At 45.4% G+C, this 26,489-nt stretch overlaps 2 protein-coding genes across 2 annotated transcripts in view; both read left to right on the forward strand.

Annotated features, from left to right (window-relative positions):
- The window catches only part of edc3 (enhancer of mRNA decapping 3 homolog (S. cerevisiae)), a 237,940-nt gene that overhangs the window by 62,464 nt on the left and 148,987 nt on the right, over window positions 1-26,489 (forward strand). The window lies entirely within an intron of this gene.
- alx4b (ALX homeobox 4b) lies at window positions 1,878-20,323 on the forward strand. Its single transcript, XM_076027383.1, has 4 exons — window positions 1,878-2,651; window positions 10,971-11,287; window positions 17,672-17,800; window positions 18,376-20,323. Exons 1-4 carry the CDS (start codon window positions 2,300-2,302, stop codon window positions 18,694-18,696), a joined length of 1,119 nt encoding a protein of 372 aa, XP_075883498.1. The 5' UTR covers window positions 1,878-2,299; the 3' UTR covers window positions 18,697-20,323.

Here is a 26,489-nt window from a genome sequence, read left to right on the forward strand (position 1 = left end):
ACTGCTCTCTGCAAAATAGGTGTAATGAAAACAAACTGCAAAAGATGCACGCAAACCCAAAGCATTTTGATATCAAACATGTTAAAATGCATATAAGCATTTTCTTTTGGTCCAGTTTATTCGGCCTTTTTCATAATCTTGCAAAACAGGCAAGAGAACCAAAATAAATCCAATTTTCACGTCACATTTGTATTGTAATAAAAATGTCGGGCTGTTTTAACTTAAGGAAAGGAAAGGAAAATTGAACAAATCTTGAGAGATTATTTATAAGTCAGGAAAATGTCAATTTGCTATTTTAGAAAACACAGAATTGTGGAACTAAACTCCTTTGTAAACACAGATGTGCAAATACTGCTGCCACACATCAATTCAGCATTAATTAAGAGCTTGTGTGTTAATGGAAAAGGGAGATTTGAGCTGTGATTTTTTTTATTTTATTATTATTATTATTATTATTTTTTTTTTTAGCAAAAAAGGTTTAATAAAGACAGAAAAATATAAATAATGTTTTAGAGAAAATATTTTGGCAAATGTGTAGTAGGAAACAAAATATAGTGCTGTTGTAAAATACCTTGACAGTAGAGGTGAGGACACTAAAGCCTCAAAAATGCTCAAAACAATAATATCGGCCTCCCCTTATTTCGTGAAAGGCTCAAATTAAACCTGCGGATTTTTTTTAAATAACTCACTGATTTACGTTTTATTCGGTCCCGCCTGAGTTGGACCGAGAATGTGGCCAACATTAAGTTCCGTAACAGTGATGACAGGACACGAGTTATGTCTCGTGTCAAGTTCGCCTTAATGCGTTCAGGATGCCGGCAAGTATAAGTACAGAGAAGGAGAAGAGAAGTGAGTGCGCGAGGAGAGCCGCGACTCAAAACGAACTCGATTTTTTTTTAAAAATTATTTGTCAACAGTATAAAATCAAACATAATAATAATAATAATAATAATAATAATAATAATAATAATAATAATAATAATAATAATAAAGGTGTTACATATCAAACAAATTAATTGAGAATATTGTCGATTTAAAAAAATAATAATTTCTAATTTTTAATGTTAAGATATTGTGGAGCTTTTCCCTTTTGATTTCGACTATTCCTATATGCGATATTGCTTGTGCTCGAACCTGCGAAACGAGCCTCTTTGCCGTCGTCACGGCTGTGCAAAGCCAAGCGAGCGAGCGGGGCCTGTTCCAGTGCCGCGAATAATTGATTCAATAATAAGTCGCCAATTTTGGAAATTGCACGGGTGAAAAAGTTGTTTGTCATGATTGACTTCAATTCCAAAGTCATTATGCCGCGCAGGGACCGGTGCAACTCTCGCCCTGATCCCCCCCACACCTCCTTTTAAAAACAAATGTCGTTTGGCCTAATTTGAATGAAACGCACTAACGCGATATTCACCCGGGCGGCCACTGATGCTTCAGATGGCTGCTGCAAGTGTCTGCGACGGCTTCTCTTCACTTTTAGTTCTGTGCGGATTTCAATTCCGCACACAAATTGAAATCCGCACGGAGCTAAAAACTAACCAAACAACAACAACAACAACAACAACAACAACCTTAATTGAGGCAGACGGAGGCGCTGCTCAGAGGTGCAAATGAGGCGTTTACTGGCTTTCTTCTTCAAAAAGAAAAAAAGAAAAACGTCAGAGGTGAATCTCTTTATGCGGACGCACCAATCGAATGCGTCCTTTTCATCCTCTAATCACGTTAATGTCATGTGTCGCGTCTCCCGCGTGTTTCACTCGCCCCCCAGCAAACTCCACACGCCCCCCCCCCTCCCCTCCCTCTCCGTCTGAGCTTGACCTCCCATTTACTGGCCGCTAAATAGCGCAGGCTGCGACTTGGCCTATGCTTCAGATGTGCATGGAGCCTGAAGGTCGCGCTGCTCTGGGCGTGTGTGTATCTGTCTGTGTGAGCAAATGTGTGTGTCTGGTGTGTGTGTGCGCGCGCGTGTGTGTCAGATACACTTGGGCTACTGACGCGGTATCAGCTCGAGCGAGAGGCATTTCTCCCAACCCCGACAAACCTTCAGGGGGCTTTTAGCATTTGTTCAGTCTGCAGTCTCTGGAAAGCATCTGATTCACTTTTTTTTTTCTTCTAACTAGTCCCAGATGCGGCAGTGTGAGAGTGTGCGCGCAGCCTGAGTTTGCCAGTGCATGAGAATTTGCAGCCTTTAGAGAAAGGAGGGGAGGGAGACGAAGAGCCGTGTGGATATTTTTTTGGTTCCCCCCTCCTTTTAAGAATAATAATAGTAATAATAATAATAATAAAAAAAATCCCTTTAGGTATGAACGCAGCGTGCGTCTCATACTGCGACATGACATCGATGGATTCCTATTATAGCGCGACCACCGCGCAGGGTAGGGAGCACCAGGCGTCCAACCCCTTCAGCAGGACTTTCCCCAGCGCTGAGACCAAGTACAGCCCCACCTTCCTGCCGGCCAAGGGGCAGCAGCCGTACGGGGAGAAGTCGCGCAGCAGCCCCTTTCAGCAAGAGTGTCCGTCTCTGGATGGCACCGAGGAGGGAACCTTCAGCAAGTACCAGCTCTTCATGCAGAGACCCGGCTGCAAGACTCCGCCCGAGGGCGGCAAGCTGCACGGGGACGGCGGACTCAACGGCTCGCTGGTCTCCTGCTTCGGTGAGTGTTCAAAAGTTTTCACGGGGGGGGGGGAAAAAAGTCGTCGGATGGAAATGTGCGCGCAGAGTAGCGGGTGGTGGTGGAGGGGGGGAGAGAGAGAGAGAGAGAGAGAGAGAGGGAGAAAAAAAAGTGCACCGGGATGTGTGAAGATGAGCGGAAAAAAACAGCCCACAAAACAACAACAAAAAAAAAAACTTTTTGACCGATTGATAAACTAAACTCTGGGCAGATTTTTTTTCTTCTGAAAAAAAAAAAAAAAAAAAGTTATCATTCAGCGTCCGACCCTATCAAAAAATGACCCAAACTGTCACAGTTTAAAACAAAATTAACGGCGCAATTTTACAACAGTTGAAGCGCAAATGGGGGAAAACTGCAGCCAAGAATGAATCTGACATGACATCCGTGACGTGTAATTTTAGCACCACGGTAAACTACTGCCTCATTAAAGGGGGGAGTAGGCTGCTCTCACTTAAGGGATGTTTTCACTCATTCTGACAGCAGAAAAGCAGCGACAGGTTCTGCTCCACTTCATTTAGAATTATTCTGCCGCCGTCCATTCTCCCACAAGAAACTGTAATTTCTGTAGTTACTGTAGTTTCACTTTATTTATAATGACAATTATTATTATTTTCTAAAGTGTTTTAATTATTGTGTCATGACTCACAAACCGCCGTGATTAAAAAAAAAAAAAAAAATGTCTACGTGAATCGCAGCTCGTCACGCACACACTGGGACATCCCAGCTCGAGGCCTGAACGTGAGACGCAAAACCTGAAAATTTATTTGTCACAATTCCTGCTCAGGGTTTAAAAGGCTCTAATGTTTTAATTCTCGCCTTTAAAACGTAAATAAACGCCAATTCTTCAACAGCAAATACTGGAAGGTATGAGTTGCACCGCATTATTCAGTAAGAATATTCCTCAAATATACTGCACATCTAAGCTTGTTTAAAAATTAAAGCTTAAGGGGTCTTAAAAGTTCTCCACTTCACGTCAATTTAAAAAAATATATTTTTTCAATAAGTAAACAATCCTGGATGTTACGAGATTAAAACCCGTAGAGCTGATCAAAAGGCGGGAAGAGACGCCGACGACTATTGAAAATGAATTGCTCAAAAGGCGGAACTAACTTCGTGCAGGCGCGTGTCCGCATATAATAGCCGTCATATATATTTATGTAAAAACAAAATCTCGCTGAGTGATAGGCCTATAGACTCGTCGGCGCCTGTAGGCTTTGACTCCAGATGTTTCGTCGTGCTGCGGATGTTGGAGAAAAGAAAAGGAAGAAAAAAAAAACCAAAACATCTGTTTATCTGAGATTTGATTATGATGGAGGCGCAATAAACTTTAAAAAGGCAGCGATATCACCCGCCATTAATAGCACAGTAAAGGAGATACAGCCACTGAAGTCTGCCATAGCAATAACAATGGCAAAAGAGATTAAAATAAACATATACACGAAGAATGAATAAATAAATAAACACGCAGTGATTTTACAATGTCAGGCATTGTGTAACAGGATGAGCTTAGCACAAATCCTGCTTGTTGCACACGGCCTGGTGTACAGGGTGTACCGGATTCCACCATACTACACCCATAACTTGCAAGAAAAAAAAAAAGAAAAAAGAAAACCCATATTCTCCCATAAACCGAGCCTCCAAACAGATTAAAGCACTGATGGGGACTGATTTGGCAAGTGGCTTGACAGAACGTTTTAAACACACCATCTTTAAACGCATCACCCCCTTCCCCCCTCCAAAAAAAAACAGAGTGGAGGAAAGGAGAGGAGAAGAGAGCCGTGCAAAGCGTTGTTATTGAAAATGTTGCAGCCAGATGAAGGCACGGCGGCCCTGCAGAGGACACGCTGGGGTGCTGCCAAAGCCTCAGGCGTCAACAGGCCTGCGCTCTTATGTGCGGTCCTCGAGGGGAGCTGGATTGCGCAACCGCCCGACGCTTTATCTCCATCACGATGACAAAGTCGACCGGCGCTCCGTCTGGGTGTTCTCTGCGTGGCGATCCTCAGCGGCAAAACCCCAGTGCTGTTTACATGGTAACCCAATATTTAGGACCAGTGTACTTTTTTATTTATTTTTATTTTCGTGCGACTTGACCTAAAAATGGTTATTTCGAGGGCACTGCCAGTGAGCTTAAAAGCCAGCTGCGGTAACATAAAAATATATGTACTTGTTCCTGAATCCACTATTTTATCTCCCCAAAAAAACCTCATGATAGCACTTTGGTTCATTTTATGGCCCCTCTGCAACTTTACTCAGATTTGGAAAATTATCATAAAATGAAACATGATGTCCCCGGAAGCGCGAGCAATTTGTGCACAGTAGTGGCAGGGCCTCGGCGGGCGCATTTCCTTAAATGCACCTCAAACAGCGGGGGCCGTCGCTCAGCGAGGGCGGCGGCCGCGGCCGTCTACCTGCTTCGCACGGCGATGACTGGAGCTGAACGGCGGGCAGAAGGAATGCAGGTCAGCGCCGCGGGAGAGGTCGGCATTAATCCGAGGCAGATGTGCATTACTGGCTCCTATAGTTATTATTCATGCTCCCCGGACGTCGGGTCTCTGAAGCTGCAAGCGAGTCCCCGAGATGACAAAAGTGGGACTGGTTTACATAACCCCGTCTCAGCAATACCTTGTACAAATAAGCAGTGAGTCACGAGTGAACACTGCGATTGGGTCATGATCTTGGAGACCTGGGGGGAAAACACGCAAAGTTTCTGGGAAAAGGCGGCGCACGTGCGCGCGACTCGACTGCGAGGTTCCACGTGGATGCGCAACTATGTTGCATTGGAGCTGCCATGAAGGTGCTGTTAAGATGCTTTCGAAATTTTTTTGAGGGGGATTTTTTTTTTTAAACGGGTTCATCGTTCTGAAGTACAGGCCTGAATTTGGAGGCAAAAGCCGAGTGTGAAAAAACGTCAGGATGGCTGTTTACAGGCCTGCGGTGTGTTTGTGTGAATGCTGGTGCTCTGCTTGGCTGTTTACGCCTGGACCTGCATAATGGTCAAAAACAAAGCACACGCTTGTTAGACGCAGCCTTGTTAATCATTTTCGCGGCCTCCCTCCCGCTCTTTTCGGGGATTTCAAAGCATCCTGTGATATGTGAAAACATTTCTCCCCCGGGCGCACAAAACCAAAATACGACCTGGCAGCGTTTGGAAAAGCATCCTGTCAAAACACAGCGCTCTAAACACGCGTCACGGGGCGCCGGTTGGCCGAGGTGATGTCACAGGTCAAGCATGCGCCGAAGGCCAACACATAGCGCCCGCCGCAAAAGCCAGTGTCATCGGCGCGGCACCTGCATCAGCGACGGTGAATAAATTAGAATGGCGAATGAGAACGGCCCACAGCGTGATGACATCACGGCTCCTCACAATGTAAAGTGGAAACGTGGGACTGGGGAGGGGGGGGGGCGTCTGCCTGCCAGCGATTGGACGGCGGACAGCGAGGACATGTGTTTCAAATGATCCTCTCTTATCATCTTCTCTTATCCAGACTAATTCGGACTTTATCAAAACAGCACAATTTGCCTCTTGCTTAAAGGTAACTCAGCCAAACAGAGCCGCCCACGTGACTTCAAATCTTGGGTGGTGTAGTTTTTTTTCTTTGTTTTTTTTTTAAGGGCTCTTTATCCGAACTTCATGAGCTCCTGAACGGATGCTTAGCTTCCTAGAAAAACTACGAGGTTCTCGGTCAAGTGAAGTACAAGGCTGATTTGGTACAAAAAAGGCTACCAAACTGATTAAATCTGGATAATAAAACAAAGCAAGTGTTAACGCGATCTTGCTCCAAGATTGGGATGATATAAAGTTATAGACACTTTTTTTTTTTTTGCCAATGCTTCCCAAACAGAAAACTGATTTTGTTGGTGCAAGCGGGTTTGTTTTATGGATTTGAGAAGCCAAGAACTGTCCGAATATTGTGGCGTCAGAAGACACGTTTATGAAATGAATTCAGAAACATTGCACAACCAACTAAGGCAACAAAAATATTGTTTGGATCCTTTTCTGGGAATGACAAAAGCTGTTCCAAAAAAAAAAATCACTTCTTTAAAAAGTTCTACCATGGCTGCCGTTAAGGTTTTTGAGAATTTCTATTTTAATTGAGCTTTTAACTTGACAGGGGTGAGGATTGTTCTTCTTCTTCTTCTTCTCCTTTTCACAAAAACATCAAATGTCACGCTATTTCAGAGTTATTGTTTTCTTTTTTTTTTCATACGCAGCCGTGCTAGCCACGGTCCAAGTTATGACAGCAGTAAGGTTATGACCGTGTCAATTTATCAAGAGCTGAGGCTGAACAGGGATTTTTTTTTTTCCTTTCCACCCTTTGCACTGAATCTGCATTCCTGCATGAGCCACTGGCATAGATCTCTCCACGGGAACATCTGGGAGCCTCCCTTCCACGGAGGAACCAACATGAGGACTTAAGGCAGTTCAGCGGGAGGAGAACGCAGCCCAAGAGCAACGTCTGCGTACCGGCAGCAAGTTTAAAAATGAATAGCCACCAAAGCCGACGCATTAATTGACTGTATTCACTCCGTACAAGGTTTGATAAGTGGGAAGCTGTGGCTGTTGGCTCTGGGGGAACATTGTGCAGCACTCTGTTTAAAAGCATTCCCTTCCCTATTTAGTGTTTGGTCATTAACCCTTCCCCAGGTTACTAATTTATAGTGTTTCTTTTATATGGCTTCACTTGACCCTCCCTGTCCCATTCCATAAAAACAGAGAGGGTGCCCTGTGGCTTTACAACCAGTTAAATTACACTTTGATGTTTTCTCTCTGTTTTCAGCGGTGATTAAATTGCTGACCCTAGTAAACAACTGACCTCGGCTAACTGAAGAGGTCTGCAGCTCGTCACAGGGTGGCTCTGGCAAAATGTGGGATTGGCCCAGGACGTGATGAAGAGGGGGTGGGGAGGGTGGGTGTCTGGATGTGCACCGCATCTACAGTATATGCGTTGAGGTAGAACGACAGTGTCAATGCCAGAAAAAGACCTGGAGCCAGAACGCTGGAATCCTGGCTCGCCCGGGAATGAAAGCGGCCTCTGATTGGATGTGTGCTGCGGAACGGCAAGTGGAGGGGATGGAGAGGTTGAGCTGAGGGAGAGTGGGTGGAGGGGAGCTGAGCACGCTGGAATAGTGAGGATGTTTGTGGCGAGTGACTCGGTGCGGCTGGCGCGACAGACAAAAGGGTTTCAGAGTGATGAAGATGTTGATCAGTGCAGATTCTTCACAGAGGATGAGAGTTTGGGTCAGGCCTGGGGGGTCCTGAGGGTTTGCTGGTTAGCCGAGCCGAGCAAAGACTGGTTGGCTCGCAGATTAAATACAGAATTGGCATTTCCTTGCTGAGGAGAAGAGAAAAGTGGTGTTCAACTGTATAAAACGGACACCTTTCCATCTGGTGGCTGAACTGTGAGCTCAGCTTACAGAACATCTTGGCTCACGCTCATCCTCACGGTTAACCTCATAGCAGCTGCAGCGCTCGTCTTGCTCGTCCATCTTGCCAACCTCCAGCAGAGAGCTTTTTTTCTGATGCTCGGTCTTTGGACCAGCGTTCCAATCGGCTTTGGTTCATTTACGACAAAAAAACAAAACAGGAGGCAGCTGTTGCCAGAAGTCAGAGAAGAAGTTGAAGGAGAAGAACAGCAATCGAATGCTGATGCTGGAGATGCTGGGGTGTTGTTGACTAGTGCTGCGGTGGTGCTTTAGAAAAGTTAGCAAAGTTATGACGATCAACAGGTATGATTATGGCAAATAACCTCCCTGCCCCCAAAGACATCAGGCAGAAAAAAAGAAATAAATCTCCACTTGATCCACTTGCCAACTTCACAAATACTTTGCATGGTGACGTGTGATACATCCAACAGATCTGAGAAGCATCCATCTGCTGCGGCACATTCCGTTTTTCGCTCACGGGCACGGTCGCAACTAAGTCCTCTCACAGTCCTGAACTTGACCTGCTTCACTTCCTGGCTGCCGCAACCGCCAAGCTCCCCAAGTCCTGGAAATACCGTGCCGCACTTTAGCGCTGGCTGGAGGTCAGCGCGAGGGGGCCCGGTCCGGGGCCGGCTTCAGAACATCTGCCTGCGTCGAAGACTGTAAGAGGGTCTGACAGGTGGGCCACAGCGATATGAGGTCATGAACTCCAGCTGGGCTGAGCCGCGTTGCTCCGCCGGCGTCTCCGTCCGGGAGGAAAATCTGAGCCAGCGAGCAGAGGGGAGGGGAGTTGGAGGGAGGGGTGAGGATGACTACGGAGCGACTGCTCACTGCGGGACACACCAGCCAACGGGGCCAGAGCCGCACTAATCCATGAAAACAAACACGCACGTTGCTGACAGCCACCGCCCTCGCTCCATCACTCCAGAAGTATTCACTCGTCTTGCTCACCATGAAGACACTTGGGCTCCTCTGGAGAACTGAATTCATCATGTCTTCAGTTAACATCTACGAGTGTTGGTATTTTTCTTTTATCAGACACAATGTCGCCAACAATCATTGACCGCCACGTGGTGTCGGCTCGCTTCCCCTCGGCTGAGCTAGCTCCGACAAAGTGCGGGAACCACCTCCCCCTTCTTTTCCGCTGGAATTACTCATAACAAAAACGCAAAGTGACAAAGTTAAACATGCGGCACGTAACTATTAGAGTGACAAAAGACAAATGTTGGTGAGCAGAGACCACGGAGGAGACAGGGCGCTGCCAGTGAGAGTAAAATGAAGGGGTGACACTGATCTTGCCGGGCCACAACCCCGGGACTTGCAGGTTATTTATGTGCACGGCAGTTTGTTTATTGAAGGAGAACGGACAGCTTTTCTCGTCTGATGAAGGGAAACAAAAAGAAGCCAAAAAACAAATGGGTGGCGAGCGCTGACAGGAACAGACCAGAAGTCTGCCGGATGAAACCCCCCCCTCGAAACTTAAAGGTGACAAACGCAATGTTGTTTACACGTGAAGGGGAGAGCAGGCTGGCGGGTCGACACGGAGACCCTGGATGCAGTGGCTGAAGGGTTGTGTCGCAGGTCAAGCCAACGAGTAGTGACAAGTCTCTTAAACAAGGGGGGGGGGGCAACACCTCTCTGCAGCTTGTTCATGCCAACAAGGCCCTTTGAGCTCAAAATAAACCATCCCAGAAGTGATGCAAGCTTTGACTAAATGTCATTTTGTGTGGAGGTGGTAACGTGATGATGAGCAGACGCCGACTTACCGCGAGGCTCCATGATTTCATCCAGCCAGTTTTTCCCCCCCCCCCCCCCAAGAAAGAGTTTCTCTTGTGTTTTTCAATGACAGAAGTGGTGATAATTACACACTGTCCAGCCCCAACATGGTCAGAAAGTCGCTTTGGTTTAAAAAAAAGAAAAGAAAAGAAATGGAACAGTCAAAAATAAAGCATAAAAAATAGACCAGAAGCCACACTTGGGTAAATCTTTGTCGAAATAATACATTTCAGACACTTTGACTCCAACCAAAAATGTCTTAATGTGTTTCTTTACAACCACAGTGGAACCTCCACACTTTATTACATCCATTCTAATTATAGGCATACTGTATTTAATCAGAGTTATTGGGATAACAACCTAAAAGTAATCCAACTACTGATTACTGATTTCTCCTTAAAAAGCAATCTGATTACTTCTTTGACTACTTTGTTTCATAAGTAATCAATTACTAATTATTAATTACTTCTAAAGTATCAGTTGAGAACATCTTGTTCCCAGCACATAACGTACAACAATATTATTTGATTTTGACGAGAAGAACTTAAAATAATGTTTGTATTTCCAGTGACAAACGCAATCGCTGTTTTTTTTCATTTTGTTTTTTTTTTCTTCGCCGCTGCCATCCTTGTTTTGGTGCGTCGTCACATATCAATGAGGTAGCATGCACAGTTGCATCATTAATCTACGACATTGTTGTTTTCGGTTGTTTTTCTAAATTTCAGACATTTCGCAGATAATAAGACATGTTTAGCTTGCAAAATATTTCAGAAAAGTATGGAATCGTTACTTGATAAAGAAATGATGATATAATTACCAGTTTTGCCACAGTAATCCCGTTACATTACTTACATTACGTTACTAAAAAAGTATAATTACAGTAGTGGATTATTTAGCAATACATTACTTGCCAACACTGTATTTGATTGATGTGAATCCACATCACATAATTAGACTGATTATTAGTATTATCTTGTCACCTTTGATTGTACTTGTTAAGAGCAGCGTCGGAGCCATCAGTAGACTTTTGTTTCCTCATATGGTCAAAAACAGACTACAACTGATCTTAATCAAACACTTTCCTTCTGTTTTTGTTTTCAGGAAAAGACACTGGCAGCCTGACAGAGTCCGAGTTGCCCCCGAGTGTCGACCCTGCCGGGATGGAGGGCAGCTACCTGAACCTGAAGGCACCGGGCGAGAAAGGCCTCGGGAGCGAGCGGTCGGGCTCCGAACTCTCCAGCCCCCTGGACAAGAGCGAGGCCGAGAGCAACAAGGGCAAGAAGAGGCGCAACCGCACCACCTTCACCAGCTACCAGCTGGAGGAGCTGGAGAAGGTCTTTCAGAAGACGCACTACCCGGACGTTTACGCCCGAGAGCAGCTGGCGCTGAGGACAGACCTGACGGAGGCTCGAGTGCAGGTTAGCATTGTCGCACCTGATCACCAGGTCACACCCCCAACACACACTACTGTGTTTCCAAAAACCCGAGATCATTGATCTCTCATAGAAGACTGTGTGCTCTCGTGAGAACTGGTGGTTCCAACTTTTTAAAATGTAGTGGGTGTTTTATAATAAGAAAGATGATACAAACGACAACCAAGCAGCAGTCTCCTTCATCTCCACCCCAAATTCTTTCATCGGAGTCTGTGTCACTCCAAAGGAACCTCGTCTGATGTGCCTCCCCGCTTCCACGGCGACTGCCAGCGCCACTCCAGTGCTCGGGGGGCTATTTCGGCGTGCTCTTAAATGCAAACACGTCCACATCTGTGCGTGACGATCAAAGCAGTGAGACAAAAGCGGCTTGCTTCGTGAGGAGACAAAGTCCCCGCAGTGTGGGAGGTTGGGGGTTGATTGCTGGCTTGCGCGCCAGTTTCACCCAGGAAGGAGAAAGTTGAAACCAAATGTCCGCAACAAATCTGCTCCACCATCCCGTGATTAAAGCGGTTTGTGTTGACACAGCATCAGGCATGTATGGGGGATCCGCTTCCCCAATAGTTTATTCCGGTTGTATTCACGCTGAATCCGATATCGCTACAAAAATGAAGTATTTCTCATTCATTTCGATACTCTCTGTGACCCTGCTGTTTGTTGCCATCAACATGACCAGTAGGGTCTTTGGCTGTGCGCAACTTTTTTTGACGCTGTAATCCGCATAATCATTACTATTTAAGTAAAATTGTTCATGGGGAGGATGTCATGGACAAGAGGAAGGTTGTCAGCAGTGTTTGGAGTGGCGGGTATTTTTAAGTGCAGAAAGGTTATTCTACTAGATCAGGCATGGGCAAACTACGGCCCGTGGGCCACATCTGACCCGCTGCGTGTCTCTGTCTGGCCCACGTGAAGCCAGTCATAAATCAACCCCTCCACCCCCAAATGAACCTTTGCCGGCACGTAACTTTGCCGACACGTTAGCGTAGCGCGATAGCGTGCTCCGCCCCCCCCACGCTCCCTCGGTCAACGAAAAAACTCCGGGGACGTAACAGCAATTTCCAACCAGCGCCCCCCCGTCAACAAAACTTCCGTGGCCCGCCGACACGATGCAGGCCTGTCATGTGGCTCATCCCTGTACTAGCTCTTGCCATCATTTGTGGTACTTGAACTTAGCACGCCATCAAACAGGCCACTGTTCTGACAGAGTACTGTTAGTCTTACAGACAAAGAGATTCAAAATGTTCCTACTTTTCCAATGTTTTCAAAGCACTCGGTTGAATATGCAGTTTTCTGGAGATCTGCGGAGGCTTCTGGCATCATCAGTGGTTCCAGGCAACTCTGCTGAAGTCCCAGATCTAAAAACATCCAAATGATCCAGACATGGATGTAACTCAATATGTGATGTTTAACACAACTTTCGTAGTCTGTTGTTCCGACTCTCTTCACAAGATGTGCTGTACGACTGCAGGTGTCTGCGCTCGCACGCTAACAGCAACACTCTGAGAACTGACAAAGGCAGCGCTGAGACTGGCAGGTTGACAAGAATTGTTCCAAAGAGCAGACAGCGAGGCCCATTGTTCCCGATACTGTGTTCTGCTTGCCAGTTGCAGATCAGAGTGGGCTGGGCTGGACTAAGGGAATATTCTGCTCTTAGCTATTACACGGTGCAGACTCTGCAAAGGGGTCAGAGGCCAAGGGTTTCTCCCCCCCCGGCTCTACAATGTTTAAACTACTTCACCGCGCAGATCTGGGTGCAGCAAGGGAGAACACATGAAAAGAAAGAAAAGTCACTGAGCTATTTGGCAAGGATATATAAAAACACTCTGAGATGCCAAATTCAATTTCCACGCATGGCCCGAGACATAGTCAGGGACACGAAACCTGGTTTGGCCCTTTTATGGTGGTACAGTAAAATAAGTACATTCATGTTTTGCGTTCACACAGAGCCATCTTTTCCCCAGATGAATATAATTACCTTCCTCGTCTGACAGGCGCGCAGCAGACTCTGTTGAGTCACTGTGAGGTTTGACCCGCGCTTTTAAAATCAGACCCTAAATATACACGCAATCAAGACTAAAGCCCACAATTTCAACCGAAGGTCCATCAAGACAAAGTCCAGGGATATCCAATTGTTGAATACCAGGGGGCACTCGAAGCTTGGCAAGCCATCGGAGAATCCTTTTCATCTCCGGAACAACAGCCATTGAAATCCAAGAGTGCAGATGTTTTGTTTTTTTTCTTTTTTGTTGTCGTCCCCCCTCCTTCCCTTGCCAAAACATCAATGTCAAGGTCCTGCTTTCTCATACTCAGCTTGATAATAAATGTCTTCATAAAGTCGGGCAGGACTTTTCCATAATGGCCTCCTGCGACTCCTGCTACCAAAAGTTTACTCGGCACAATTAGTCCTCAACCTCAGAGCTGAACTTCACCAGGCAGTTGTTGAGGAGGAGGTGGAGGCGGTGGTCGTGAATGAGTGAGTGCCTTGCCAGTCACTCACTCACAATCACCGCAGTCCTGGGTGACAGAGATGAGGTGAGACGGCTGCACTTCAAAGCAGTGCTCCCCCTCACCCCTTTCCTCCTTAAAGTCGTGCACTCCTGCCTTCCCTCCCTCTCACCCTCTGACTCTGGAGCATAAATAAAACTCCTTAGTGGCTCCGCATACTGCCTCTCACGTAGACGTCTTTCGCAATCACTGCACCGTTGCCAAGACGTTTTTGAGCTCCGAGATCCCCGGGATATTGAAGTAAGTGGAGTAAGTGTTCACTTTTCCAACAATACATGGCTGATTCAGGGGGCTCCCGTCACTGGTTGGTTTGGGTACGTGGAATGACTTTAATGCCGCCACAAATTTTACCCTGAAACAAATGGCCGCAGAGAGAGGAGCAGAGGAAACGACGCAGCAAAAAGGACACATCTGACTTCTTACTGCTCACCCTGGAATGATCTTCCTGCCAAACTATTTGGCTCGGGCCTCGTTTCTGCTGCCGTTCAAAGGCGATGAACGCTCTGTAAAACACGACACACTCTGTGCCCCAAAAACTCAGACAAGGGCCAAATATACGTGCGCAGACTTTGCTTGTTTACGAAAGGTTTTCCAGCAAGGGCGCGAGCCCGACCCTTTTAAAAGAACACATTTGTTAGTGTCCGACATTGAATTTCGCCCCGTAACACGGTATGGCAACGCGTGCTCGCTCGCGCGCGCGCGTGTGTGTGTGTGTGTGTGTGTGTGTGTGTGTGTGTGTGTGTGTGTGTGTGTGTGTGTGTGTGTTTGTGTTGTTCACGGCACGGCTGCCCCGTGTGTGTGTGTGTGTGTGTGTGTGTGTGTGTGTGTGTGTGTGTGTGCACGCGCTCGGCCCGCCGCTCTCGTCCGCACGCCTCCGAGAGGTCAGAGAGGTTAGCCGCGGAAAGCCAAGGGCTTAGGCGTCAGGAAATTAAACATGAAATGAAAACAAGCTCCAGTTTGAACATTCTCCCATCTCACTTTCCAATATCCCCACTTCCCCTCGCCGACTTAAAAAGGGAGGAGGGGCCGACTGGTGGCGGCGGCGGCGACTGGAGAGAAGAGGCTGAGCTTAAACAGGGAGGTGGGAGTTGGAGGAGAGGTTATCTTGATCCCTCGCAATTAAATTGACAGCGCCCTGACTGATAAACCTGACTGGCTGCGGACTACGAGAGCTTTCAGACACAAGACTTTCATGCCGCCAGATAAAGCAACAAGCATAGAATCTCGTTCCCCCGAAATAAATACAAAGCCATCTTTGTATCCCTCGTTATACTCAGTGACAGATTTCTGTTTTCCATCTTGAGCTCAACTTGGAGAAGCCACGCACAATTTATTATCCAATAAAAACAAAAAAAAAATCACCCCGACCCCTGAAAAAAAAACAAAAAAAAAAAAAACAGCATGTTTAGCCCTCTGTTAATAGCCTCCTGCTAGAATGTTGGATTTTAGCTTCTTGCTGAAACTGACCTTTCGCTTTCACTGCACCTTTCACATGTTTGCAAGGGAATAAAAATAAGGTGATTTTACGGGGCAGAGCCAGTGCTTGCTTGAGTTGTCAAGTAGCTGAGAGAGGGGACAATGCCCTCTGTGACATCACAAAGATCTGGAACTGTATGAGTAAAGCATGCAAATTTACTTCCACATTAGTCCAGGAAAACACTTTGGGTTAAGAAAATTCCACATATTGCAGGACCTTCAATTTTAGCCACTTCGGTCCGCCTTCAGTCCGCTCGAGGCCATTTTTGGTGAATTTTATTTTGGAAACCTGCAGTGTTTTGAATTTCATGTAAGCAAGTACACGCCAATGTGAAGATATGACGCACGCTTAATAATATTAAACTCCAAAACTCCATGGGGAGCCTGACACCCTCTGAACCTCCCTCAAAACATGATTCAGTTCAAAGGACAACAACCCCTCACCTTGACACTGGGCTCCAGCCACAGCCTCCAAGATCCCTTTACCACTTTGCTAAAGTGTGCCGTTGTCTAATCCTGCCAGCTGACCTGAGGAATGCTGGAGTCACACAACCTTTTTTTTTTTTTGTCTTGACGTCAGCATCCTACGGAAAAAATCTACGGTTGCATGGTTGCTTGCGCGGTATATCGTTTGCCCCTTCAAAAATTATCTTGCAAGTTATTTACCCTACGTAGCAAAACTCTTTAAGCGATCAAGTGTCATTTTGTGTTGTGCAACAGTCTTTGTGTCTGCCACTGGAAGCTCTGATGTTGTAGTCAACAGAGAAACAGTCGAGTGAGAGAGAGAGAGAGAGAGGGAGGGAGAGGCATTGAGGAGGGAGGATTTAAAGAGGTTGACTGAGGGGAAATTGCGTGTCAAGCACTGTGGAAACCACAAGCTGATTGGGCTGGGAATCAACCCACAATCCCAGTTCAGACCTCTGTGTTGGAACGCAGTCTCTGCCTTCTCTCTTTGAAGAGCGTTTCCCTTTTCCTCTGGGGAGAGCAAGATTTAGACAAACAATAAATAGACGCAGAGAAACATATTCCCTGTTCCCGCCTCCGTTCGCTTGTGGACAAAATCTCTTTCAACATTAGTTCTCTCTGGACCTTGGCCTCACATTATACACTGAAATGCTATTGCAGGTCTAGGGATTACATGAAGTGTACATATTATTATTATCACTAATAATAATAATGCAATTCATTTTGCCAATACTTTCCAACAATTTGTTATAGAATATCTACAATGTCTAACAATTTTCTCTTCAACATTTTCTGTATGTTTCTTTTAAAACAGAACATTTTTTTGGTGTCACAAATCGCATAATTACCACTTTCTGGTGTTTGCCAGTCCAAGTCCAACAAAGTGTCAGTGTCAGGGGTTTGTTAACTTCGACAGACGGCTCTGTTGCTCAGAATTAGAAAATAAAAATTGTGAAATAGGTAGCATGGGAACTTTAAAATACGCACGAAAATAGCCTAGTAGCGGCGATCTAATTTCTTTGCGCGTATCGTTTCTCCTCATCTACACTTGCAAAGTTATGTCAAATTGTCTTCAGCCAGGATTCTGACACCTGTATAATGAAGAAGTTCCCTATTTTAAAATAAAGTGCATATGACTTAACTGGTATAAAGAGAAATATCAGGAAGGCAAGCAATGAACCATCCCTCCTGTCTGCAAATACCGAAGACATCTACTATTTTAAGGAGATGTCGCTGGCTTCCAGAGAGTTAACCCTCTGGAAGCCGGCAAGGTTCTCATTTCGGTTTTCCGCGGTGCTACTAAAGTGGGCTAAGCAGCCTGCACTCGGTCTGTCAGCAGGTCCTGAAAGAACAGCCCGTCTGTCAATCCCGCGAGGTGAAACTACCCAGAGGAGCCCGCTGTACCAACTGCATCCGAGGCTCGACAGAAGGCAAAGAAAGGCTCACTGTTGGTCACAGGATCGCACTCTCTCCTCCTCGGCGGAATACACGGAGGGATTCCTCGCTGGATCCCTCGGCGCTGACATGAGGGGGAGAGCACACCTCTCACTGGGTGATTTATGAACGGCCGCAGGCCCAGATGTGGATCTGTCGACGCTGGCAGCCTGAAGGGAGGCAGACGTCTGCGTATCAAAGGGAGGAGCTGAAAGGTGCAGCACCAGGGGAGACTCACCATTTTCACATCAATACTTGCGCACAGCCGGCACTTTGAAGGCATGTCAAGTCCTAAAATCCCGGGTCTGGGCTTTCATGTGCGGCAGAATTTATTTGTTCCACTGTCCTAATTTTATGTGGCTCAGTCTCCAACTTTGTCTGGCCGAGTGGAGAGGATTCTCTCCAGAGATGAGTTTATGTGTGCTTTATTCTATTTTTTTTTTTTATCGCGCATCGAAAGGCGGTTCATTGACGGATTGTTTTGTTTTTCAGGTGTGGTTCCAAAATCGAAGAGCAAAGTGGCGGAAGAGGGAGCGCTTTGGCCAGATGCAGCAGGTCCGGACGCATTTCTCCACTGCCTACGAGCTGCCACTGCTAACTCGGCCAGAGAACTACGCACAGGTAATAAATATGACAAGACACACAAAAATATCTGCTCAACAAAGGCACAAAGAGTAGCAGTTGTTTGAAACGTTGGTCTGACGAAAACGCTAATTTTGGCAGTTTGGGGTGAGGCCAAAACAATCTGCAAACATTCCATAATTAATTTGCACAACACCCAGATGTTCAGTTGCATCTCCATCTTTTGTTGTTGCTAAATAGACATTTTGTTTCTGCTCTGCTTGTGGTCTCACCCCCCAACGTTTTGTGGGAAATATTTGTTTGTTCAGCTCATAAATTCTTCTCTCTGTTCACCAGGGAGTTGGTAAACGGGTCCATCTGCTTTTAGTGGAAACTGAGATACAAATTACGTTGAAATTCGAAGAGTTTTGGGGAAACAAAAGAACTGCTGAGGGGAGTTAAGAGTGCCGTGAGGACTTGGGCTTGTGTCCCAGGGAGGATAGTAAAATTAGAGAGTTGCAGAAATGTCCTTTAAATAACTGGGCGTACATGAATATGGAGGCATTATTTCTTCAGATATTTTTTCCCACCTGACATGACAACATTTCCTTAAAACCTGATGTTGACGTCTTCAGATCCAGAACCCGTCGTGGCTCGGCGGCAGCAGCGGAGCGTCTCCGGTGCCGGGCTGCGTTGTGCCCTGCGACCCCGTCCCGTCCTGCATGCCGCCCCACCCTCACGGCCCCGCCGGCGTCACCGACTTCCTGGGCGTGCCCAGCCCCGGCAGCAGCCACATGGGACAGACGCACATGGGCAGCCTCTTTGGGAGCCCCGCCATGGGGGGCGGTATCAACGGCTACGATCTCAACGTCGACCCCGATCGCAAGTCCTCCAGCATCGCCGCGCTGCGCATGAAGGCCAAGGAACACAGCGCAGCCATCTCCTGGGCCACATGATGACCCGGCCACCGTCGACCCTGCTCTCCCTCCCTGTTTGGCAGCGATCATCAGCGAGCAAGCGGGGGAAGGAGGGAGGGTTGGTTCTTCTTCTCTTTTCTTTTTTTTTTTTTTAAATTCTCTTTCTGCGAGCACTAATGATAACACAGGTCAAACGAACACGGGAGCGACTGTGAAGATAAGAGAGGCCATTGGCAGCGGCCGACGCGGCCGAGATAACAGCTGTGACTGTGAGAATCAGCAGACGTCAAATGAGCGAGAATTACACAAGTGCTTTCAGGTTCTGAGGACGTCAATCGGATACGGTACTGACTGCGATTGCCCCCCCCCATCTCAGGTCTCGTCGAAGCATGAGGTTCATCTGTATTGGTATTTCAGCAAAACCTCCATATTTTGGTCTTTAAATGCTCACATTTGGCGGCACAACAGGGGAACCAACAGTATTAGAACTTCTCCATTCCATGACTGGCCATTTGCCCGACACTTTCCGTCAAGCCACAACACTTACCTGCAGTGGAAAAATTTGACTTTTTCAGCGTCTGCAGTCGGTCGTTTGTGTAATTCCATAAAGAGAGAGAGAGACACACAGTCAGTCAGTCCGAAGAGCTGGAATGCAGTAAGAGGCTGGGTGAGAGCGAGCGCCGCTTCACTTTAGTCTGGAAGGAGCGAACGCACATGCACCGGACTGGCAGCAAATTCAAACCAATGTGTCATTTCCTCCCTCAGGGCTGCCACCGCAGGTCGCCGCCTGCTCTGCCCTAGCCTCAGGTTACAGGAAACCACAACAGCGGCCTTCGGCACCGACCAGTCGTGTCTTCAGCTTCAGTCAGTGAGCTAACTGGAACAGACGCACACAATAAGCGTCGGGGCCAGGGAGCGCTCCTTTACGGAACTCCAGAGTTACATGTCGGCTCTGCTGGTGAGGGGCGCAAGCACGCACCTCCGTTCCACACGCGTTGACAATCGATTCAGCCGCTCAAACACCGGCTGGGCAGTGACGAGCCGCAACAGGCTTCTTCAATCCGTCACGTAGCGGCGACTGCGGACCGAAAATCCTTTCGGCGTTCTGTAATGTTTTTGTAATGTGATGACATTAGAGCCAGAGCGCAGGAATGTGGAGAGCTGGTCCAGTGATTGCTGCGGCGTCTGTGTCTGTGTGCGACCCCGTTGAAATCGAGCGGTCACCAGAGCCGCTGTGCAGGCCCGACGCTAGAGACGGGCCTCATTAACGTCCTGGCTGGTCTCTGTGTGACACCCCGCCGGACGATGTATCCGATTTCCTCCCCTGTGAGGATGAGGATCTATGAGACCAATTCAGCGTCTTACGGTCCACTTTCGTAACGCTCAAGTGCCTCTTGCTGCTTCCCCACTCCAGAGAGGGAATACGCTCAAACACCATTGATTAAATCTCCATTTCATTTGACCAACAAGGTCTAAAACATCCTTTTGCCAAGGTGATGTTGTATTTTTTTTTTCTCTGCCTACTTGTTATTTATTTTGATAATTCAATAATTGAAGTTGCTGATTTATTGTATTTGATCCGTTCCTATAATCTCAACCAACGTCACTCACACCCAGTGGCGAGAACTTGAAAGGTTCCATATAAGGTGTGATTTACATTGACAATGTTTTTAAAAAAAAATGCACATCCACCCTGTCAGTGGACTCACAAAAAATGAGAAAGTGTGTTTTTACTTGCCGAAACTAACAGTATTGAAGAAAAAAAGAAAAAGAAAAAAAAATCAGCCCTTTGTGATGTCACAAACTGATACCTCTCCCAGGTTAGTGACATCGCATCCCCCAGGTGTTGGCTCCGCCCGCTGAGCCTTGTTTTTGTCTCCTTCCAAGAATGAGGATGGTCCGATTAAGGATCAATTTCAGCAGGAAGATAAAATGTTTTTTGTATTACTTACCACTGAGTGCTGCCCCAGTGCATACTGGGATGAAAAAATAAAGATCTGAATATTGATATAATATGGTGCCTTTAAAGCTTTGAGTTTTCCTTTATCTGCGTCTACAAATTTACACTATGTCCAGTCTGATGTCAAGACAATTATTTTGACAGTGATACGATAACATTTTTTTTAACCACAACTTTATTTTTTTTTAAAAAACCATTTTATACATTTCACTAGACTGAGGTTACATCAGCGTCATAGCGTAATAGATGACACACTGGAAGAGAAACATTCTGAATCAATACAAAAAAAAACCAAAAAAAGTTAGTGATATTGTCACGATGTAAAAAATAAAAGAGGGTGTCGTTCGAACCCCTGAGTGTTTGTCTTCCTGATGGCCCGGCCGCAGCGCTCCAGTCCCCTGCAGCTCCGTCCATGTTGATACTACTGAAGCAAAGCAATCCAAACCCATATGATGCCATCTGGTGTGAATGTGAACAATAGAATTAATATTGTTCTTTTGCATGTAAATATGTTTTGCTCTTTTGTCTAATAACGCCTCCATTAAGTGTCTCGGTAATATTGTCAAATGTTTGTAAAACAATGTTTTTGCGTTAGTCATGAATTTGGCTGTTTCTCATCAACTGTTTTACCAGCTTGGAGCAGTTTTTGTATATTAATCATGTATTTCTACTTCAGATGGTGAATTTATATAATGTGCTATTGCCATAAGTTATTGCACTTACAATGTTGGAGAGGTTGTTCATTTTTCCACTTCCAGGAACAACATCCCTGAGAACAAGGTGCTGTATATTTCTACAGAAGTCAGAGATGTTTTTGTTGATCATTTTGAGCTGATTTTAAAATAAATGGATCTCCAACAGTTGAATGAGTTGATGTATTATTAGTCACCAGGCCATTTAAATTGCTTTTATTTACACTCCCCATTTCCATCTGGCAACTCTTTTAACCTGTTCTGAGGCTGAGAGTTAAAAAAGAAAGACAAATACAAAGAATTTTTGGAAAATTTTGAAAAGAAGTCCGTAAATCTGCGTTAAAATATTAGGACAGTTCTTTGGACTTTGAGTTTTAATCTATAAAAAGCACACAATGTGTTTGCCAGTGGCGCAGAATTTTTTTTTTAACAAGACACTGAACATAAATTCTACTCACTTTCAAATCTCATACTCAAATGAAATAGTGGGGGGTAAATACACCGTCATAAATAGTCCCAACATTTACTGTCTCTCTCCGCCAGACTGTGGCAGTTTTACCGTCTGTATTTTGTACAAAAAAAGCCCAACAACAACAACATGTAATATTTTATGACTGAGGTAGATTTTATGAACCAGTTTCTGAGCCAGTTCAGTCATTTCACCCCATTTTTTCCAAAACAAATAACCCTTTTAAAAGATTTGTATTCAACATCTCTAATGGCCATTCGAATCCTGTCACATGACTCTCAAGAAGAAAGTAAATTAATTTTCCAAGATATCGTATCCTATCACAACCCTTTAAATGTAATAAATATGGCTAATTCCAAAAATCTGTTATTTAATTACGTCGTTGCCATAAATGTTTAGTTTCAGCGCAAAAAAAGATCAGAAAACCTGTAACCGCTAACCACAAAATGAGGCTGCTGAATGTCGGTACTTACACGTTAATTGTAATGACATAAAGATTTAATGCAATCAACATGCGTGTGTGTGTGTGTTTGAGGGGGAACGATACGCGATCCCTTTCTGCTCGCATCGGCAGCTTCCAGATGGGACGCTCCGACCGAGCCATTAGGCTCCACAGTAAGACTAATAGTTATATAGAACTGGCCTTAAATACGTCCAGGTGGTCTGCAGCCAACAGTGCAGCCGTGGCCTCAGCAAGCAAAGCAGCTGTCAAGCCAAAAACTAAATAAATAATAATTCAGCGTCATTCAGCATCATGGACACGTTTTTGCACTATGAGCACGATCATGCAACGAAACATTCCTAAAAAACAAACAAACTTTGACTCACTTCCTACACAAAAACGTTTAAAGGTGACCTATTATACTCATTGTCGGGCCTTTGTATTTGAATTCTGGCCCCTCCAGAGCAGCAACACACGGTTCCCCGCACTAAAAGCTTTGTAGATCTGTGTATCTCGCTGCTCGTTTCCTCGTATTTCCTGCATCCCGCGATCAGGTCTGGTTTACTTCACTCCACCCCCGGCCTCCTCCGTGTACGCCTCCCGCTCAGCCCACTCCGCTGTGATTGGTCGCTGCTGAGAATCACTTCCTCAGTGTGCCGGTGCGGGAGTGAAGAGTAAACGGCAAACTTTACGAAACCGGTGTAGGTATAAGGAGCGAAACTTGCGAGTCGCTAACAGTTCATCAACACGATTCAGCGGTTGTACGTCGGAAGTAGTCTTAAAACTAATGTTGCTTGAGGTCACAATACACTCACAGTCCTCATACATGTTTTCAAATATTGCCGTGGCTGACTATTCTCTCGTCGTCCACAAGGGGGCCAAGTCGAGCCTGTCTCACTCCCGTTGCCGACCGGACCGGTGTTCCATGGCATCCGCATTAGGCTGAACAAACCACCCAACATTTTCTCTGTTCGTTCCACTCCGACAGTTGTGGTCCTTGGTGCTTCGGTAGTCGCTCGGTATTTTTTATTTTATATTTTTTAGTTTCCCTGACACCGGAAAAACATTTTCTTGGAGCAGCGCATTGCGACATCACTTCCGGGGCAGAGCGGGGGAGGGCGGAACCAGTCCGAGAGTGTGCCTGAGCTTGGCCATGAAAGGAGATCCGGCACGCATTCAGGTCAATGCGTTCCCAGTGTTAAAAAAAACCCCTCCGTGAACAGAGCGTTCAGAACCATGCACAGGACTCACTTCCAAACGCATGAACCTCATTATTTGTGTTATTACATTATTACACGATTTCAAATGGTTTGACGATAGGGTTCAACATTGTAACAGTATTTAGAGCTCAGAAAAGTGGAAAAGCATCATAGGTGCCCTTTAATGAAAGAGATAAAATGAATGTGGGACAATGAAGCTGGGTCAGCAAAGAAGGTAACCTGTGCCAGTGATGTCTGGCACTCACTTTGGTCTTTGTCCCACAAAGAATCCTAGAGTTGCTCTCTTTCCATACAGGGAAAACAAATAAATAAACAACAACAAAAACAGACTGCTGTCTTTTTTGCCGTTGTGGATGAATTTAAAAAAAGAGTTCAGATAAAGTCCTGAACGCAGCAGGATGTTACCCCCCTGATGTGGACCTGATGGCCCGTCAAACACATAACTTTACACTCTTTATCAGGCTTTATTATAAACTCTGATTAAAAAAAGAATGGTTGAACGGTTTTCAGCTTATACAAGACTCATCTTAAGACTTCAATATGTCACAAATCTCTTCTCCAAACAAATCTCAGCATTATAAATCTCATCCTCGATGAGTTTGAGTCTCTGACTGCCTAACTTTTTTTCCCCAGCTTTGCTAAATCTCCTAAATCCAAACCCGAGGGTTCACAGAGAAGACGTGGCTCTTAAAAAATGAAATTAATTTCTACAATGTATATGTTACGTCTTATCTGTTGTTTTACATCATATAAATATTAGATACATGTATATGATAACCAGTATAGTTTTGGAAGGTGAATCTCCAGTGTCAGATTTGGAGATCTAGCAACGTCTTAAAGCAACTTGATTCAAGGAAAGAAAAACCCAACACATCCATATTCTTTGTTTTGAACACTAAATCACTATTACAGTGAGGAAAAGGCAAATTAGGTTCAGCCGAGGCAGAAATTAAAGTTTAACTCCTGCCCCGATTTGTGCTTCAATCAACCAAAGACAAATCACAATGCTGTGTGTCACGAACTCCGAGCACAAACCCAGACAACAAAACGACAATGCTAGCGAAAGACGCATTAAACGCTCCTGTTGTGTACGAAAAAAGTGTCCAGATGACATAATAAAGGCTGGCAGGGAGGAAGAAGAGCAGTCCCGAACAGCACTTGTTAAAGCTAATAGGTCACGCTGCTTCGGCCAGGCTCGACTGACACCCTTAACAGTCGGCCGCACGGTTCAGGGACCGTAAAGACTAATAGGACACTTCAAAGTTCAGCCCGCTGCATTAGGGCCCCGCTGATGGCAGAGAGGGGACAGATCAGATTACCAGATTGCCACTTAGTTTTCCATCAGGCGCCATAAATGAGTTTGCATGTATGAACGAGTCATTAAAAAAGAGCCGTCGTTAGCGAGGCTGTAAAGCAGCACTTAGATGAGCATTCCAATAGAAGGTAAATAGAAACTCTAAGTCTTACAAGCCGTATTTTGGAACAGGAGTGCAATTTTTTTTTTTTTATTAATAACTATATAATCTAAAAGGCATTTCTTTAACTCTCACACACACCCTCATGTCTGTATCAGTGGAGACAGGGGAAATTACAAACTTCCCAAAAACATTCTCAGAACATCTGCCCATCAGCAGGCCGGCCCGCTCGCTCGCTGGTGTCACTGAAGCCTAACGCAACGCAACGACCTCAAGTGATGTCATAAATCAAAGGAGCAGCCAGAGCCGTGATTGATGGCGCCCTACAGGACATAAAAGGCAGCGCAGGCTCCCGCTGTGGCCATAACTCAGCGCTGCGTGGCTCCGCCGCATGTCTTTGCGGATGGCAGCGGGCGGCTCGCAGAGGAAGGAACACAACATACATCACTGGGTCCAGTAAAACAAGGTCTACGAGTGCGAGCGGAGAACGCCGGTAAAGAGGTCACGATTAACTCGGTCTGAGAGCTGTGGCAAAAGGCACCAAACACGACACTGTGTCACATTGTGGAAAATTCACTTTTACAAATTTTCCCCAACATAACTCTTGGCCTCGATCATGTCAGTGAAAACTCCCCTGATGTGAGAAAAACACGTTCTTTACTTTTTCTGTTTGTTCTGAGGAATGGAAAGCAAGGAAAATTGGCACCTTGATGATGTCACAAAGGGCCCCCGACTCCTCTTCCAGTTTGGCAGTGACACTGCAAGCCCCCTTTAATATACCTTTACCCAATCAGCAGACATGCCACCTAATGCTAGCAGCTGTTATCAAATAACTTTGAAATGCACGACTTTTTCTACTGTTATATATTTTATTTCTGGGCAAGTTCAAGAACAGTGGAAAGATTCAGTTTCAGCAGGAAGCCTCAACACAGTGTTTTTACAGGAGACTGTAAACACAGGGGAAGAATATTTTATTTTTCAAGGCTGCTCTTCAAGAGTCCACGGTGAAAGAAAATAAAGAGCAGTGTTGGTGTGTAATCTATTACTAAGTAATCCACTACTGTAATTAAACTACTTTTTAAGTAACGGAGTAATGTAACGGGATTATTGTGGCAAAACGTACTTTTCTGAAATATTTTGCAAGCTAAAAATGTCTTATGATCCACAAAATGTCTGAAATTTAGAAAACAACCAAATACAATGATGTCGCTGATTGATGATGCAACCGTGCATGCAAGGTCATTGATATGAGATGATGCACCAAAACAGGCATGCTTGTAGCTGGAAATACAAACATTATGTTGAGTTCATCTCGTCTAAATCAAAGAATATTGTGGTTCGTTGTGCGTTCTCAACTGTTGCTTTATGTTTTTTTTTAACAAAAGTAATTAGTAATTGATTACTTATGAAACAAAGTAGTTAAATAAGTAATTTGATTACTTTTTAAAGGAGTAATCAATAGTTGCACTACTTCTATGGAGTAATCCCAACAACACTGCTAAAGAGTAACAACTTTTACAAAACGCTTAAAGTGGCCAATCTGGTTGAAGGTCGAGAGCGGATGAGTGAGAAATAACTCAACTGATGTCTCGTGTTTTTGAGAGTCGTGACATCTGTGAATCGCAGTGTCAGAC

Source organism: Nelusetta ayraudi, unplaced genomic scaffold (assembly GCF_046127955.1).
Source record: "Nelusetta ayraudi isolate G7.1 ecotype Tasmania unplaced genomic scaffold, CSIRO-AGI_Nayr_v1 ptg000020l, whole genome shotgun sequence".
NCBI lineage: Eukaryota > Metazoa > Chordata > Actinopteri > Tetraodontiformes > Monacanthidae > Nelusetta > Nelusetta ayraudi.